Source organism: Ptychodera flava, chromosome 4 (genome assembly GCF_041260155.1).
Source record: "Ptychodera flava strain L36383 chromosome 4, AS_Pfla_20210202, whole genome shotgun sequence".
NCBI lineage: Eukaryota > Metazoa > Hemichordata > Enteropneusta > Ptychoderidae > Ptychodera > Ptychodera flava.
The window spans coordinates 41,217,891-41,234,788 of NC_091931.1; the positions used below are offsets into that span (position 1 = coordinate 41,217,891).

Consider the following 16,898-nt stretch of genomic DNA (forward strand, 5'->3'; position numbering starts at 1 on the left):
GCATGCTTTGAAAGTATGATAATTATTCATGCAAGGGGGCGCTCTCTAATTCCCAGTGCCGCGGCAGCAGCACAGTCAAAATTAAGTTCTTTTGTTTTTAATAGCCCAAACTTCGTCTATTTTAAGAATCACTTTCTTCATAATTGAATACATGTTGCATCAACAGTAAAATCATAATTTTTCCTGCTGTTTTCATTTTATCCTATACACAATCTGTTTGAACAATGAAACACCTACTTACAATCCAGGCTAATTCAAAATTACAAAGAGAAAGACTAAAATAAGAAATATGATCCTAAAATGATCAATTGTTCTTGCTATCATAATAATGGTTGTAGCACAGTAGATTATGGTATTGTTAGTCATGATGTTTTACAGCTGTGTGAATATTTTCACGTAGATTATCCAAGTCATTTATCTGATCACTGTATGATTTCACTTGGTTTTAAGTTACCACATGTTCAATCCAATACACAGTATGACAACCTTCTCAGTGCTTTACCCAACTCTTATATTTGGTCAAATTCGGAACCATTTATTAAGGGATTAAATAATCCAATGGTTAAAACCACATTAATTTGTTATTAAGTAACATGTGTGGCATTAATTTGTTAGTTGGTGATTTTGTTAAGATCATCCACATGGCATGTAAAAATCTTAAAATGAGAACAAAACAAAAGAAGAGAAAAATCAACAAACCATGGTATGATTACTCGTGTTATGAATTGAAAAGGGAGACTTGTAAGATGGTAAACTTTTACACAAAAATCCCTATGACCCAGTCATAAGAGGCATGTTTTTCCGTTATAAAAAATGTACACTAAGACTGTAAGACACCGTAAGCGTTCATTTAGAGAAAATATGTTAACAATTATTGCAGATGCTGAAAAGAAGAATCCAAAAAAATTTGGAAGTTAGTTAATACCCTGAAAAACAAAAATAACTCTGCTAGTGACAGAATTTCTCCTGATGCTTGGTACAACCACTTTAAATCACTTGCACAGAAAGGTTTACATTCTCAACATTTTGATACCAATTTTCAGGCAAAGGTAAAGAAACAGCTTGCTAATGGTTTTAAGTTTTCTTATAATGCAATTCTTGACTCTGATGTTGCTGCCAGTGAAGTGTCAGCTGCAATCAGATCTCTAAAATCAGGGAAAGCCTGTGGTGATGATGCAATTTTAAATGAAATGATTAAAAGTGGTTCTGCCATTTTGATGCCAGCTTTACTTAAGATTTTCAATACTGTGTTGAGTTCTGAACTTTTTCCTACTATTTGGGCCAAAGGACATATAGTGCCTATCCACAAGTCTGGGTCAGAATATGACCCTACAAATTACAGAGGTATTACTGTTAGTAGTTGTATTGGTAAACTTTTTACTGTGATTCTCAATAACAGAGCAAACAAGTTTATTAACGGGAATAATTTACTTAATTGTGAACAAATAGGTTTTCAAAAAGGTCATCGCACTTCAGATCACATTTTTGTATTGAAATCTCTTATCAATTACTACAAGCACAAGAGTAGATCTAGACATTTATTTACATGCTTTGTGGACCTCCAGAAAGCTTTTGACAGTGTCTGGCATATGGGATTGTTTTATAAGTTATCTAAACAAGGTTTTAGCAGTAAGTTTTTAAATATTATCAAGTCTCTGTATGACAACATTACATCTTGTATCAAGTTACCATCTGGTTTTACTAATTATTTTCATTCACACATTGGTACCAGACAAGGCTGCAATCTCAGTCCTACATTGTTTAATCTCTTTTTGAATGAATGATTTGCCATCTATACTTAACAGAGAATGTATTGATGCTCCATTACTAGTCAATAGAAAACTACCAATACTTATGTTTGCTGATGATATTGTACTTTTATCAACCACAGTGCATGGTTTACAGCATTCACTTCAACTGCTTGAATCTTATTGTAGTAAATGGCAACTTTCAATAAGCCTCAAGAAAACAAAAGTTATGGTTTTCAATGCTAATTTCAATCCCCACAAATTTAGTATCTTTATCCAAAAGAAAAAATTGGAGATTGTTCCCTCCTATACCTACTTGGTTATTACTTTTACTTCATCTGCGAACTTTAAAAAGCCAGGTCAGTTTTGAAAAACAAAGCATCGAGGGCGTTGTTCGCTTACATGAAAGCTTTCAACTCTCTCAATGGAACACCAGTTGGGGTTCAATTACATTTATTTGATTCATTAGTAAAACCTGTGTTGCTTTATGGATCTGAGGTGTGGGGTGCTTACTTATTCAGAAAAGTCAGTGTGGAAAGATTTACAGATTATTTTGCAAAACCTGTCAGTGAATTTGAGTCAATTCATATGAAAGCATGTAAACACATTCTTGGCGTTAGTAAAACTGCCAGCATCCATGCTTGTCTTGGTGAACTTGGGCGTTACCCGTTACTGATATCAGTTATTTTGAATGTTATTAAATTTTGGGTTCGCCTTAAGAATTTGTCCAAGGGCAGTTTGCTGTATACTGCATTTGAACTCGAGAAAAGCTTACACAAGAAAGGTTTCTCGTGTTTCTTACATTTTGTTGAGTCTGTTCTTCTACTGTGCAATTCTAGCATTTTGAATTGTGAGAAATGTAAACCTTCAACAGTTATCGAACTTGTGAAAAAGTCTTTAAAGTCTAAATTTAAGGAAGCCTGGAAAAATGCCTTGTCAAAAAATAACAAATTAAATGTATACTGTAGTATTAAAAACATGTTTAAATGTGAAAATTATCTATCACTTGTTAAGTCTCCATTTCACAGAATTGCTTTGACAAAGGCGAGAATTTCTGATCATACTTTTGCAATAGAAATTGGTCGTTTTAAAAAACATTCCAAGAGATCTTAGACTTTGTACCCTTTGTCATTCTGGTGTTGGTGATGAAATCCATTGTATTTTATTATGTCCAAGTAAACCAGCACACACTGTACGAACAATTTACTTAGAAATGATTTTTAACATTCAGAACCAGCTAAAATGCTTTGACAATGATTCTCTTTTTAAGTACTTTTTGTCATGTACTGACAGTTGCATTGTTCATGTTGTTGCAAAATACATGAATGAATTGTTACAGATTTTCAGTCAGAAAGTTTAATTACTTTTGAGCTAATGTGAATGAAGTGAATCTGAAAACTTTTCAGTGTTATACATTTTCTTCCCTTCTCTCTTTCTTTCTGAGCTGATGTCATTATTGTGAACACGGCTAATAAATAAATAAAATATGATCCTAAATTGCACAGCAAAACTTGCAATAATGTGGAGAAGACAGGAACGCAAAGACGTGCATGCATTCTATCCATTCGTAATCCTTTTAAGGGAGCGTTCAGTTTTTACGGCCTGGGGGTCGGCAAAATCTTGTCGCCGGTGTTCAAAAAAATATAGACCCCCCCCCCTGCATTTTTTGTGAAAAAAAAGATGACCCCCCCCTTTGTCAGACGAAAAAAATTGATGACCCCCCCCTGAAAAATAACCAAAACCCATATGTCAAATTGACCCGCATGATTTGGATTTGAACTCCGGTACGCGGCGCACTTTATTCGTGTAGCAGAGATGACAGTGCACAAACGTCTCAGCCACATCCATTGAAACGTCTGTTAATTAGGACGACTGTAAGGCAATTTTTAACTTCATTTCCATAGACAACTCATGTCCATGGACATTGTATAAAGTAAACTTTATTGGAGTGGTTCGCCAAAGGCAGCCCTCCGGTTAAGAGGGTCATGGGCCATTACGTAAAGTCAACTTTATTCTAGTGGGCCACCAAAGGTGGCCCGCCGGTAAAGAGGGTCGATCATGGCTATTGCATAAAGTAGACTTTACTGGACAGGGCCGCTGAAGGCGCGCGGCCATTACCATTATTCAGTGGGTGATCCCAGAGGTCCCTCAAAAATGTTTCTAATACAAGCCGCGGCTTCCATTGGGAATTTTACAGTAAGATTGCCATGGGGTATTACATAAAGTCAATTTATTGACGTGGGCTGCCGCAGGCGGCCCGCCGGTAAAGAGGGTCGGATCATGGCCATTGCATGAAGTAAACCTTATTGGAGTGGGCCGCCAAAGGCGTCTGCCCGTTAAGAGGGTCATGGGTAATACATAATGTATATTTATTGTAGTGGGCCGCCAAAGGCGGCCCGCCGGTAAAGAGGGTCGATCATGGCCATGGCATAAAGTGAACTTTATTGTTGGTATTATGTTTTTGAAAATGTGGTGACCCCCCATTTCCTACCAGTGAAAAAGCGATGACCCCCCCCCCCCTTTGCGGATTCCAAAATTACGATGACCCCCCCCCGGCCGTAAAAACTGAACGGTCCCTAATGCCACTGAATAAAATTTCCCGAAGAATGCATAAACCAAAAAGATGATATTTTGAGTACAACTGAGAGTTGAAATTTGCAAATGTGGTCATCATTTGAACACATTGAAGTCAATCAGCCCTACAAACCTACATACCAAATTTGAAAGAAACTTGAACAGCAGTCCCGAGTTCATATTATTGTTTTCAATAAAAATGATAAAATTACATATGCAAACTTAATGCTTGTCTAAGGTCTATGTTTAAACAAAATTAAATGAAGTCATCTTTGACACCTTTTTGTGAGAACTGATTATAACCATGATTGATCTGCTCTATGGGGCTCATCGAAGAAAGACGTTTACCAACAACGAACTGCGGGTCACCGTACGAGGGCGATATGCTCTCGGTGTACTTCCGGCAACATACCAGTCCCGCGTCGTTTATGATATCGCCCTGGATACCAGTCAGTCTTGCTAAATTTCCTATATTTTCCGTCATATAGAGAGCATAGTAACAAAATCTTGTGTCTACATCCTACACGTGACTAAATATTTCTCCTGACAGGTCGTATGTCGGGATCGGAGTTTTATGTTGTTACATTTTGCAACAAACTCTAGTTTGACTGAGTTCAGTCGAAACTTTCTTGGCATACAGGTCACCTGAGTGTGTATCAGGACACTGAGTGTCACTGCCAGGCGTAGCGTTTCTGAAAACCGTCACGGCATAAAGCAAAAGTGAAAGATGGTTGATAGCAGTGAATTTTTATCAGTGGCCAGTATTGGTAAACTCACAGAGCTCTTAAAACCACCTGGTGAAGAATCGGACGACGATGATGACCAGGTATACACTCTTTTCCATCTTCGACCACAGTGCACTTCTGTGCATGTACAACACCTTGTACCTTTTACATGCATAGACTAGTAGCTGTAGCTGTAAATTTTGGTGATTTTTTTTTACTTTTTAGCTACTATAGACTATAGTCTATAGAAGCTATTGGGATGGGTATCCGTCCGGCGTCCGTCGTCAGTCTGTATGTATGTATGTATGTATGTATGTATGTATGTATGTATGTATGTATGTATGTCCGTTTGTGAGGCGTCCGTCCACTCAAATATCTTGAGAACCGCAGTACTTACTGATTTGATATTTGTTGTGTAGATGAAAAATACGATTTTGAGAAACTATTTTTTTTAATTTTTTGATATTGTTGAAAATAGGCAAATTAATGCCAAAAAAGGTGTTTTTGGTAAAAAATTTTCTTCTTCATAACCGCTGGTCAGACAGCTTTGTTATTTGGTATACAGGTCCCTAGGGATAACCCAACTTAGATTTGTTCAAATTGTGATGAAATATGCAAATCTGTATTTTTAAGGAATTTTTTGTCATTTTGGGTCAAAATTTGACTACATTGTATGTAATTCTTGTACTGTATAAACCCTATCAATTCACCCAGAAAAAATAATTAATATGATTTTAAATAATTGAATTAATTAGCAAATCATCAAAGCCAAAATAATTTTAGTGAGGAATTATCAGAACATTCAACTTTTTTTGACAGTTCATAGTGAAATGCTTACCATCTTGGAGGATTAAAACATGTAAAGGCAACTTTCCTGAATCCCAACTTTGATATATTCTGAACCACCATTTATGTTATCTAAAAGAAATTGCTCATAATAGTTTGTCATGATAGGGTGGTCAAATAAATAGAGATAGAGAAAGTTCTAATTTCCATTTATGGTTGACTTGGTAAGGATAAAATAAGATTACTTTTTGAGGAAAAAAATAGAGTGGTCAATTAAAAGAGTGGTCAAAGTGATAGGGTTTTTATGGTAAAGCTTGGCTGTAAGATTCCTCATGTGCTATTTATAGCAATTATGCAATCTGTGTAAACAGTGCAATGAAAGTGTAACATGATTCCTTATAATGCTTTTATGACCTTGAACTTCTTAATTTACAAACATTTGTCTCTTCAGTGTGCTTTCTCTGAGTACATACAGTCTCAAATTATTCAACAGAACTTACTTACAATGTTAATTTGAAAGTTAAAATGTGCTTGGTTAATAGGATGAAAATACAGATATAGATAACCAGCTGAAGATTCTTTATAACCTGACAGATATGCTGTTTTATTATGACGTAAATCTTGATTTAAGCAAGTCTTGTTTACTTTAATTAGAATGTAATTAACTCTTGTTTATTTGCTATTATAGACTAATATAGTCTGATGAAATATGCAAATCTGTATTTTTATGGAATTTTTTCCATTTTTGGTCAGGCCATCCTGAAATGAGCTATCAAAGATATCCACCTTCTTCATCAATACATGTGTCACAAAAGGTTATTCTCTACATAACACAGCAGAGCTCTGTCAACTGTTGAGTCGCTTGTTTTTTCAAAACCGCTGGTCAGACAGCTTTAATATTTGGTTTACATGTCCCTAGGATGACCTTAGTGAGATAATTTCATACAGTCAGGAAATACTTAATTTTGTATCCATGTCTATAGTAGCTTCAGGGACTTTGGCCCTATGTTTTTGCTTTTAGTGTCAACTACAGTTTCTTGTTCTATTACCCATGTATGTTTAGATACAACCATGTTGAACTGGTCGATTCGGTTTCTAGACAAATGGACCCCAAACCGACTTGAACCCCCTCCCTGGTCAACTCGGCCCTTATCAACAATCCTGAACAAATCTAGTCTCTACCTAAACAGTTTATCTCTTCAAATAATATGTGATTAATACGTGCTTGTGTAGAGAGTCATTCTGTTTCTTCTTATATTTATAATATGTGTACAGACCCACATTCGTAGTTATTGTTCCCTATAACTCAACTGTCTGTAACTGCACAGGTTGCTGAATCGGAATCTATATTACCATCACGCCAGTTCAGGTTAAAAAGCGCATTCTATCCTTATATTAAGGACTTAATACTTACACAAGTTTCACCAATTTTTCATATTAACATGCAGTTAAGCCTGTTCATGTGTGTGATGGAAGTCAAGATTTTTAACAGGGTTGGCTTTTGATTTCCTACTTCACATCCCAGAATGTCTGTACAAGTAGAGGATCATAACCTCCAAAGTATAGCTTTCACTTGAAATTGATCAGGGGTCAGGGTGCTTCAGGAACAAATATTTTAGGGGCCAGTTTATTTGCGTATGGGGTCCAGTTGACCGGGTGTAGTTATTCAGTTACCAATCAACTCATCTTGTACACAGTTGTACATGTGTAAACTGCAATGTTGTTGACTAGTGAATTCTGGTTTTAGCAGAATTGTAAAGAGTACTAGGCTTGAAAGTAACTTTGTGAAATGGTAGTCCAAGTGGACAACCATTTCCGTAAATTAGTAGTCCAAAGAAAAGTATAATAGTCTACTTTTCCCCCAGTCATATGACTAATTTTTCAGTTACATGTATGATTATTTTTTCTGAAAATCTGACAAACAAATCATGATGCTGCTGCTGGACCTTGAACAAATGAATGTCATACTCTAACAATCATCTCTCATTTGGTTTGATTTCTTGTCAGCCAGATAGCAGCGCCTTTACTTCACTTTATACTTTATTGTCATAACACTTGTCACGCCTATTGTAGAATGGTCAATGGTTATTAAATGACAAAAAGTGATCAAAATGAGACAAAACCAATAACAAAACAAAAGCAGAACTATAATACATTACAAGCAAAAAGAACAAAACAAACTTGCAGATAAAGAAAGCGCTGGAGTAAAAAAAGCGTAAACCCTGGAGAACTCATATTATGAGTGGATAAAGTAAACTGTGATAGTGCATGAAAGCACCTTCTGGCTGAAATATGTAAAAGCTGTACCTCAAAGTAATATATTTTCTTTATGTGTAAGCAAAAATGTAATATAAGACATAAAAGATACACCATCCTCAATATCCTCTCTTTTTCCATCATTTTAAATAACTGAAGAAGATTTAGCATTTACAGCGGATGATCAATTGTTCATTATTGTTCTAATTCAGCCAGACTAAGTCACAAATTCTGACCATTGTGTTGGAGAAGTCTGCAAGCCAGCTTTGTGCCAACACTTCCCATTCAGCTGTACAGTACACACATCTTGGACATTTTGAAGTATTTGATCACCGAGTGTAGAGCATCAGAACAACAATAATCTTCATCATTTTTATCATCACTTTCATCACAACCTTCATAATGATTATCACCATTGTCATCATCATTATCATTGTCATTATTATAGTCATAAATGCTTCCTTTTTTGATGCCCCATGAAGCTAGTGATGTTCCTCTGAAGTTTTTGAGTCCTCTTTTGTTATTGTGGCTTTGATTTTCATAAGTGACGATTCCAATCTGCAGTAATGTTGTACTGATAATATTCGTATGGTATATTGATTCTACCACTCAAGCCAGTGTCAGCTGCAGCCAAGTTAGGACCAGCCAGTATAGGACCACCAAAACAGAAAGAAACCCAACCTGGACCAAGTAAGTGTAACATCAAACATCTAAACAGAATTTAAGTACCTACTGCTAAATTGTAAATCACTCTTCATAGTCTGATGAGCAAGTATTTTCATTTCTGCAATCATAGGTAACTTGTAGGCAATGAATATATGTCATGTAAAACTTTGGCATGTCTTTGAAGATAACACAGTCAACTGTTTTTGCCTCTCTGAAGTTTGTGAAAATTATTTCTCCACACTGGAAGATATATGAAGGAAGAAAATACTAAATATTGAGGTAAAATTTATGGCCAGGCATACATGTACCTGATGAAACATTCTGAAGTTATTTTCAAATGTAAAAAAAATGAGTTTGAAATGTGTTTGTATTCATGAAAATGTCTCTGACATCTTTTTGTCAGTTTTGATCAGGAAAATTCTTACAGTCTTAGATTATTTTTTTCTGTTGTAGCTGATAAAAAACCAGAGACAAAGGACATTTGGGATGAAGATGAGGTTCCGGAAGGAGCTGAGTATGAAGATTTAAATGATCCAAGACCTCAGCCAGAGTGAGTATCTTTGGCTTCCTTTCAGTTTAACCCCTTTTAGCATCGTGGTGTGGCCTAAAACCCATTGTTTTTCAATGATTAGGGTGGATCTATGTACATGGAATGGGGGGATTCAAGTTAAGCTTGTTGATGGCATGGCTGTGTATGCTTCGCTTGTCATGCACCCTTCCAATTTTCATTCTTTTGTAACCTTTGTATTATATGATTAGAAAGGTTGTAATATCATATAAATTCTGTCTAGCCAAATTCAGGGAGGAGTTACAAATTGAACAAGGTCAAGCTGTCACAAGAGTACTAGTATCAACCCCTGTCAGTCCTCTTTAACCCTGTCACCACAATGGTTCAGCCCAACCCATGGTTACCAATGATGAATGTGAATCTGTTTACAGGGATGTTTGGATGATCAGGTTGAATTGTGAATTAGTAGGCTGCCATTACACTACACACAGTGATAACATAAATTGTCGTAGAGAATAATTTCAAAGAGAATGTAAATATTTCAATTGGCAGTTCTTAATTTCTGGTTCTGGTATCAAGTCTTGTTGACATTGACTATTTAGATTGTGCTGGCCCCTTGTGTCTCTGTCCTCAAAGTTTTTTCATTAGTTTGTCCAGGTATAAATCTGAAAACCATGCTGTTTCCAAATAAGACTAACAAAATCTATCCCGGACACTTGTCAACAGTCTGTTGTTTCAAAGTTACATACATAGATAGCAACCAGTTAGACTTTTGGCAGAAATAGAAATGCAGCATGAAACCAAATTTCATCAATTGATTCTATGTACTTGCATGGGAGCAAAGGACTCTAGTAAGGCCCTTAACCTGTTCAAAATGATTTGGCATAGACAAGCGAAAGTGCGAGATGGCGATACAATATCACATGACCATGTTCCCTCCAGAAAATAAAAGGTGATTCCAAGGGAATGATGGGTGCAAATAAAACAGTATCTGATGTAGACCACAGATACAATAAAGCACATCCAGTGACGGTATACCACGAGATTTTGACCAGTTCATGACATATATGCACAAGCGATAGCGAGTGCATATATGAAGTGAACTGGTCAGAATCAAGTGGTATTGCTATTATATCATAAACTTAACAGTATATTGAAATTCTGGTGTGGAACGTCAAAAACGGATTTTACTCAAGCTGAGAGTTCACGTGTATGCCTGCCGTAGTATATCGCCAATATACCACTGTTCTTTTCACATCTCGACCAATCAGATCATTGTATTTGCACCATCAATATACTGGTATGATATAATGATAAATATACAGTATAACATGAGTTTGTGTGATTTTTGAATTTCTCCATGTTACATCTAGATATGATATTGTTTTCAAGCAAGCCATCACAACAGAAGATGTATTCCTTCAGATGGGCAATAAGAACCCAACGACATCAGCTTGTGAAGACATGGTTGTGAGTATCCAATTATAGAGATACAGAACTAGCATTGGTCGATGTAGATAATAAGACGTCAGTTGCTATGGTAGGATTTTAGCAAGAAGTTACCTACAGGGTTAAACAGAAACTATCTTGTCTTGTAATAAGACCAAGAAAAATAATATTCCTTGTACTTTGAGCACCATGGCAGTGATTCCAAGACACTTGAATATTTGCTTACTGACAAGTTTGATCTTTGTGGATGCTTTCTCTAAAATATTCAGTTTGTCAAGAAGGAAGAAAGACTAAATTTTTTTGTGATGTAGATAGGCAAATTTTATTTACTGTTGTATTCTGGAGAAAATATAAGAGACGGAATCCATCTTGAGACATCCTGATAAACACTTTTCAAAAAATATATGTATATGCATCAGTGATGTTAAAACCTCAGAGATATCAAGTGTCAGTTTGAATTCAAATTATATAATCTTTTTACATCCTCTCAACACACAGCACTACAAAAATACACTCCAGTGGAGTCAAGCTACAGCCACGGTCCCTGCTACAGCATTTTGATCATGCTCTGTTTCAGTGACAATCAACACTTACATTTTCTGGATCGAGCTTTATATTTATCATACAATTGATTTGACATGGCTGAAAGTCAAATGTTTGTCATGCTGTAGTGTCCTTGTTTCCTTCCGGTACAGCTGCAATGAAAAACTGGTATGAATTGAGCATTATACCTCACTACACATCATTACTACAAGTCTTTGCTCACACTGAAATCACTTCCTGTTCCTTGTACAGATCAAAATAAAACTTCCAAATACAAAGAAGAGTGATATGGACTTAAATGTCACTGACAAATACTTAGACTGCAGGACGCCAAAATAGTAAGTGATCTTTTGATATTCTTACTGCAGTGTAACTCTAATTGCACATCGACAGGCATAACCTATAGAGGGCGCTCTCTTCAACGTGCTATTGGTTCATATCAGTATATTTTTTAGCATTTGCAATGGCCAGTAATTGTCGTCATATCATGTGGGTGGTATATCATGGAGGCAAGACCCAGACTTAACACATATCACTGTCTTCCAGGAAGTGCTGGATATATCAGTAATTAATGACACTGACTTGAATTGGCTATGTTTTCGTATTACAAGACTTCTCAGTCTGTTCACTTCTTCCATGTTTTGCCTTTTGAGCTGAAAAGACTTAAACACATTGAGTCAGTTACCTGTCAAATGTTAATAATGCAGACCTTTATAAATTCTCAAGTTATGGATAACTCCATTCAGCTTTCGTGGCTGTTCACATGTCAGATTATGCTTAGATTGTCACAAAGAAATAAAGAGAGAATATTAAATCACAGGCACTGGCACTTTGTCAACTATCTGAGAATAACCAAAGTTTCTCCAAAGAGACTATGTGTACAATTAACAAATTTAAACATTTGTCCTTTGACCTGTGCTGTCCTGCCTAACGGATGTTGTGGTCTTCTGTCTTTCTTTGCAGCAAACTTGGACTGCATCTCCCGCACCCTGTGGACAGCAAAAATGGTTCTGCAAAGTGGGACAGTGATAAGGAAATGTTAATAGTAACACTCAGGATGAAACGAGAATATGATTTCCTTAACCAATGAAAACTCAAGACTTTCATGCATCTGTAAATAAAGTTCAATTGTGCCAAAATGTAATCTTCTACTTGGATCTTGCATATTCATATTCAATAAGTATTGCGCCCTCAGCAAAGTGCTGAATTTTGCATTTGTTTGGTTTTTTTGACTCCTATAAATGATACTTATTACACAAAACTTGTTCACTTTCACTCCAGGATGCCAAGGGTGAAAAATTGTAAACTTTTAAAATTACAAAGGGTCACCCCAGCTCCCTGTATACAGGTCAAACTTTACCATAGAAAACAATGGATTTGGGACAAACCATGGTGGTGAAAGGGTTAAATGTACTTAATTTTTACCACAAGAATTGTATTTATATTCTTGTGAGCAATTTCTCTGATTTCCTTGACAATGTATAATTTGATGAAATAAATGTTCCATCTTTGCTTGTATATTTGTGTTGACTAAGTTTCAATTCCATCCATTCCTAACGTTTGCATTTCATTTCAGACAGCATGATTATGAAAATTATGAACAATTTTATATCATTAAGCATTTTTTCGCTCACCAACATATTAAACAGGACAGTATTTCTTCCCTATTGAGTTTAATGAGGAATGGCAGCTATTTTAAATTTCAAGTATTGGTAAATTTAGATAATTTTTCCACTGCTACTAAAATTTAAAGAGTTCCACATGATTTTTATTTTGAACATGACAGAGAATGTCTGAAAGTTTCTTTGAAAAAATAGAGCAAAAATTCAAAACTTTAGTTTTGAGGTCTGTAATACCGGAATGGGATATTTTCATCATTTATGATTTAGTATACAATCAAATGTATCTTGTGATTCTTCTTCATCCAAAGTACTGGTACTGGCCTTACGGTACCATGATGTATTTTGCATAACATGTACTGTTGCAGTCCAGACTGAAACTAATCAGATGTCAACAATGACGGTCCACACATGCAGGCCGTGTTGACATTTGGAACAGTATGCCTTTGGAAATTATATTATGATAGGAAAATAAACTTTATTTGACCATAGACCCTCGACGGTCTGTGATTTGACTTACAAAAATAAACCGGAAAGTGTGTGTGTGTGTGTGTGTGTGTGTGTGTGTGTGTGTGTGCATAGATGAGAGAGAGAGAGAGAGAGAGAGAGAGAGAGAGGAGAGAGAGAGAGAGAGAGAGCTGGTGCAGCTATAAATAGTTGGTAAGTCAGTACAGTATGATTTGGAGCTTTTCCCTCATTCGTCTACAAGAACTTTGCATGCATGGCCAGTGAAAACGAAAGCAGTTTTTGACATTTAAAAATGCTGCAGGCAAAAAAATTTGCTGAAAGTAGTTGTACATTCAGTTCCTTCAATCATTTCAATCCAAAATCTTATGCGAAAGATACTGTCAGTAAGTTTTACCGCAGAAAACATATGCGTTGTACCAAAATTTGGCCGTGGAAATGCAATTTGCATCAACTGATTTTTCTGCACTTTTCGATTTTGCGTCATCGAATTCGTGATCGCTCTTGTTCCCTCCCTTGAATCAATTCTCAAAGGCCTATTACATGTAAGTAAGGGTAAGTTTTTAGGGGGTCGAAGGATATTTGGAAAAAAATTGTCGGCAGGTGAGGAAGAAAAAATATAATTTGATCCTTTAATGGCTTGAGAAAATAATTTGCTGGCATATCTATTCCTCCTCCCCACAAAAATCAAATGGTTCTCCAAGGTAAATGGACCGTGAGCCTGTGAATTTTATGATAGTTCCCATATCAGGAAAGGTGAAGATGAAGGACCCCTTCACCGCAATGTGACAACATAGCCATATCAGGAGACGAAAGCCGAAATATTACTTTGGCTCATAGCCATTTTTGAAGGCCACATTGAATTTTGGCCAAGACGCTGTATTGTCTTCAACGGCCACTTCCCGAGCGCTGACGTCATTTTATTGAACAACCTATAATGGACATAAACTCAGCGACGACAAATGAGGGATTGACCGGGGCATAGTGTGGTGTCCAGGCCACAGTTGTTCCTTTGTCGTGTCGCCGTGTACGCAATCGTCACGACATCAACAATGCATTGTTTGTCAACAATAACTGCACACGGGCCTTTTCAATTATGGTAAATACATTCCCTACTGAGCGATGAAAAAAATACATCATGATCTGAAGCCGATTTCAACGGAGTTTAAGATCATTGATGACTGTTTTAAGATGATCTATGGTAAAGGTGTCAACATTGTGTTCTGACAAAGCCTATACATAGCTGAGAGGATATTTCGCCTCGTGCCAAACATTCCTTGGTGTGTGCCCTTTTACTATGTAAAATTTGACAGTATAGAAAGCACTTTGTCCTGTATAAGTCAGGATATATCACACCGCTTTCGAAGTTCCACGGGCACATTCAACGTGTCTCGTCTGAATATTTTTAAAGAGATCTTCACACGAATCTGTATTAAAATCAATATTTATGAAATGCAAATATCCTATTACTTTAAATGGTGGGGACGGATGGATAGGACTGTGTGCTACGTCCATGAGTAAACCGTTATAATGAGAAAGTTGTTTGTGTTTCAAAATTCAGAAATAAATGACCTGGGTGGGTAAGGAGTATATAAGAAGGGGATTTGTTGTGACAGCTATGCCGCTCCGTGCCGCAACCAGGTTACCGGCGCAGAACAGAGATATACCAAGCTGCATAGATCACCCGTTTCAGTCTGAATACGGCAGAAAAAAAGACAATCCTTGAGATGTGAAAATAAGATTTTAATATTGTTGTTTTGAACACAGGGTTTTTCTATAGATAATTGTTGAAGATGAAGTCGTAGTCGAAATTTGACATGATCCAGGTTTCTGTTGTATCAGTCCTGGCAGTACATATGGTAAAGATAGAAATTCACACAGAACTGCAACAACAAATTCATCGCGAACAGGTTTTCCCATCGCGAAAAAAAATCACACAAACCAAGGCATCTAGATTTGACCTTTGCACTGCACTGCACCTAAACCGCGGCGAGGAGTGCCTCATAAGTCTCCAGGACAACACCTTACATCGCAGAAGCCATTCGAAATCCTTTGAAGTCAATTGGATGCCACGATTGTGACCGCAAATGCAATCGAAATACTAATTAAATCGCAATTCTAGAAGATTACGTCTGCCCTTTGTTGTTTGCTACATTCGCCAATTCAGTTATATGCGATGTCACAGACACACAGCCGGGCTGATACAATCATTGACAGTATTGGGCCCCGTATACTGTCTTTGATACAATCGATGCGCTGAACAATGATTAAAATCTCTATTTTACATGTCACTCAAGACTGTTTTGATCATAAGATGGAGCATGTTTACAAAGCTAGTCGCACTAATAAAAAGTTAATTCTTTCGTGTATATCTCATTGCTAACTCGACTGACAATCGTTTTATCATCCGGCGGATCAAACGTAATGGCTCTTGTGTGAAATTTTCGCTCAATTGTTACTGATTGACATCCACCTTTCGAGCTGAAATGGCAAGGCGACAAAGATGTCACCCAACCGCACAATATCTGCAGTGCAATAGCGGCTGTGTTGTAACTTTGCGGACCTTGTGTACGAGCTTACAATGAAGAGCTCATATCTTTGTGACAAATGTATATGTCTGAGAGAGACGACTGCCAGAAAATTTTCACACCAGGTACACAGATTCTATGTCTTAACACGTGGATCACCAGTCTTAGCAAACGCTTTGAACTTTGCGGCCATTGCCGTGTCAAAATCCACAGATTAACGGTATAAATTTCGCGATGTTGTCAAATAGTTGGGTTACCGAGAAACTGCACTCGCTAACGGCACCCCCTGTCATGTTTAGTGTTTTGTAGCCCCCTGCAGCGCCGCACAAACTAATTTGCCAGAGTAATTTTGATTTAATGTTTGCTAATGAATTTCATGGGTCATATTAGTGCAGGCGATCAGAATATGGCCAATTAATCGAAACGGTACTTAATTGCCGTAATCACGTGGCGGCTAAAGGATGTTTCTTTAATACAGTTATCATAATTCCATACCTTGGAGACAACAAACACTTCAGAATATTCGTCGGCGGTTCCCATGCTGGGTAATATCAGCGATCAATTTGTCAATCTAAATTGTGATGGCTAGTTCAAATAAGCGACCGTGGATAATTAAAACACGCGAACTGTGACTGAAACATTTCAACACACCCCGACAAAAGTTTGGAAATATGGAAATTAGCAATAAAATTATGGTTTGAACTTCCCTTTTAAATTACTAGTTTTAACTACCGGTACATTTTTAATATAATGAAAGAGCAAAACGTGAACGATTAAATGGATATGGCGTAAGGGTGTCATATTTGTACGCGATAGTAAGTGAAATAGAGTTCAATACTTTTTGCCCTAAACGCTGTAAGTTTGGTTTGTGACATGCGTGCTTGATTATCAACTCTGTCCCCAAGCACGGGAGCTTATGGTGTCTGTCTGTAAGTGCTGTTCAAATGATTGATAGCTTGATTGATTGATTGATTGATTGATTGATTGATTGATTGATTGATTGATTGATTGATTGATTAATTGATTGATTG

At 36.7% G+C, this 16,898-nt stretch overlaps 1 protein-coding gene across 1 annotated transcript; it reads left to right on the top strand.

Moving 5' to 3' along the window:
* Positions 1 to 4,699: 4,699 nt before the first annotated feature.
* Positions 4,700 to 12,773, top strand: LOC139131778 (dynein axonemal assembly factor 6-like). Its single transcript, XM_070698039.1, has 6 exons — positions 4,700 to 5,148; positions 8,704 to 8,779; positions 9,209 to 9,305; positions 10,637 to 10,733; positions 11,508 to 11,593; positions 12,219 to 12,773. The coding sequence occupies exons 1-6, from the start codon at positions 5,050 to 5,052 to the stop codon at positions 12,343 to 12,345; spliced, it is 582 nt and encodes a 193-aa protein (XP_070554140.1). The 5' UTR covers positions 4,700 to 5,049; the 3' UTR covers positions 12,346 to 12,773.
* The last annotated feature ends 4,125 nt before the right edge of the window (positions 12,774 to 16,898 follow it).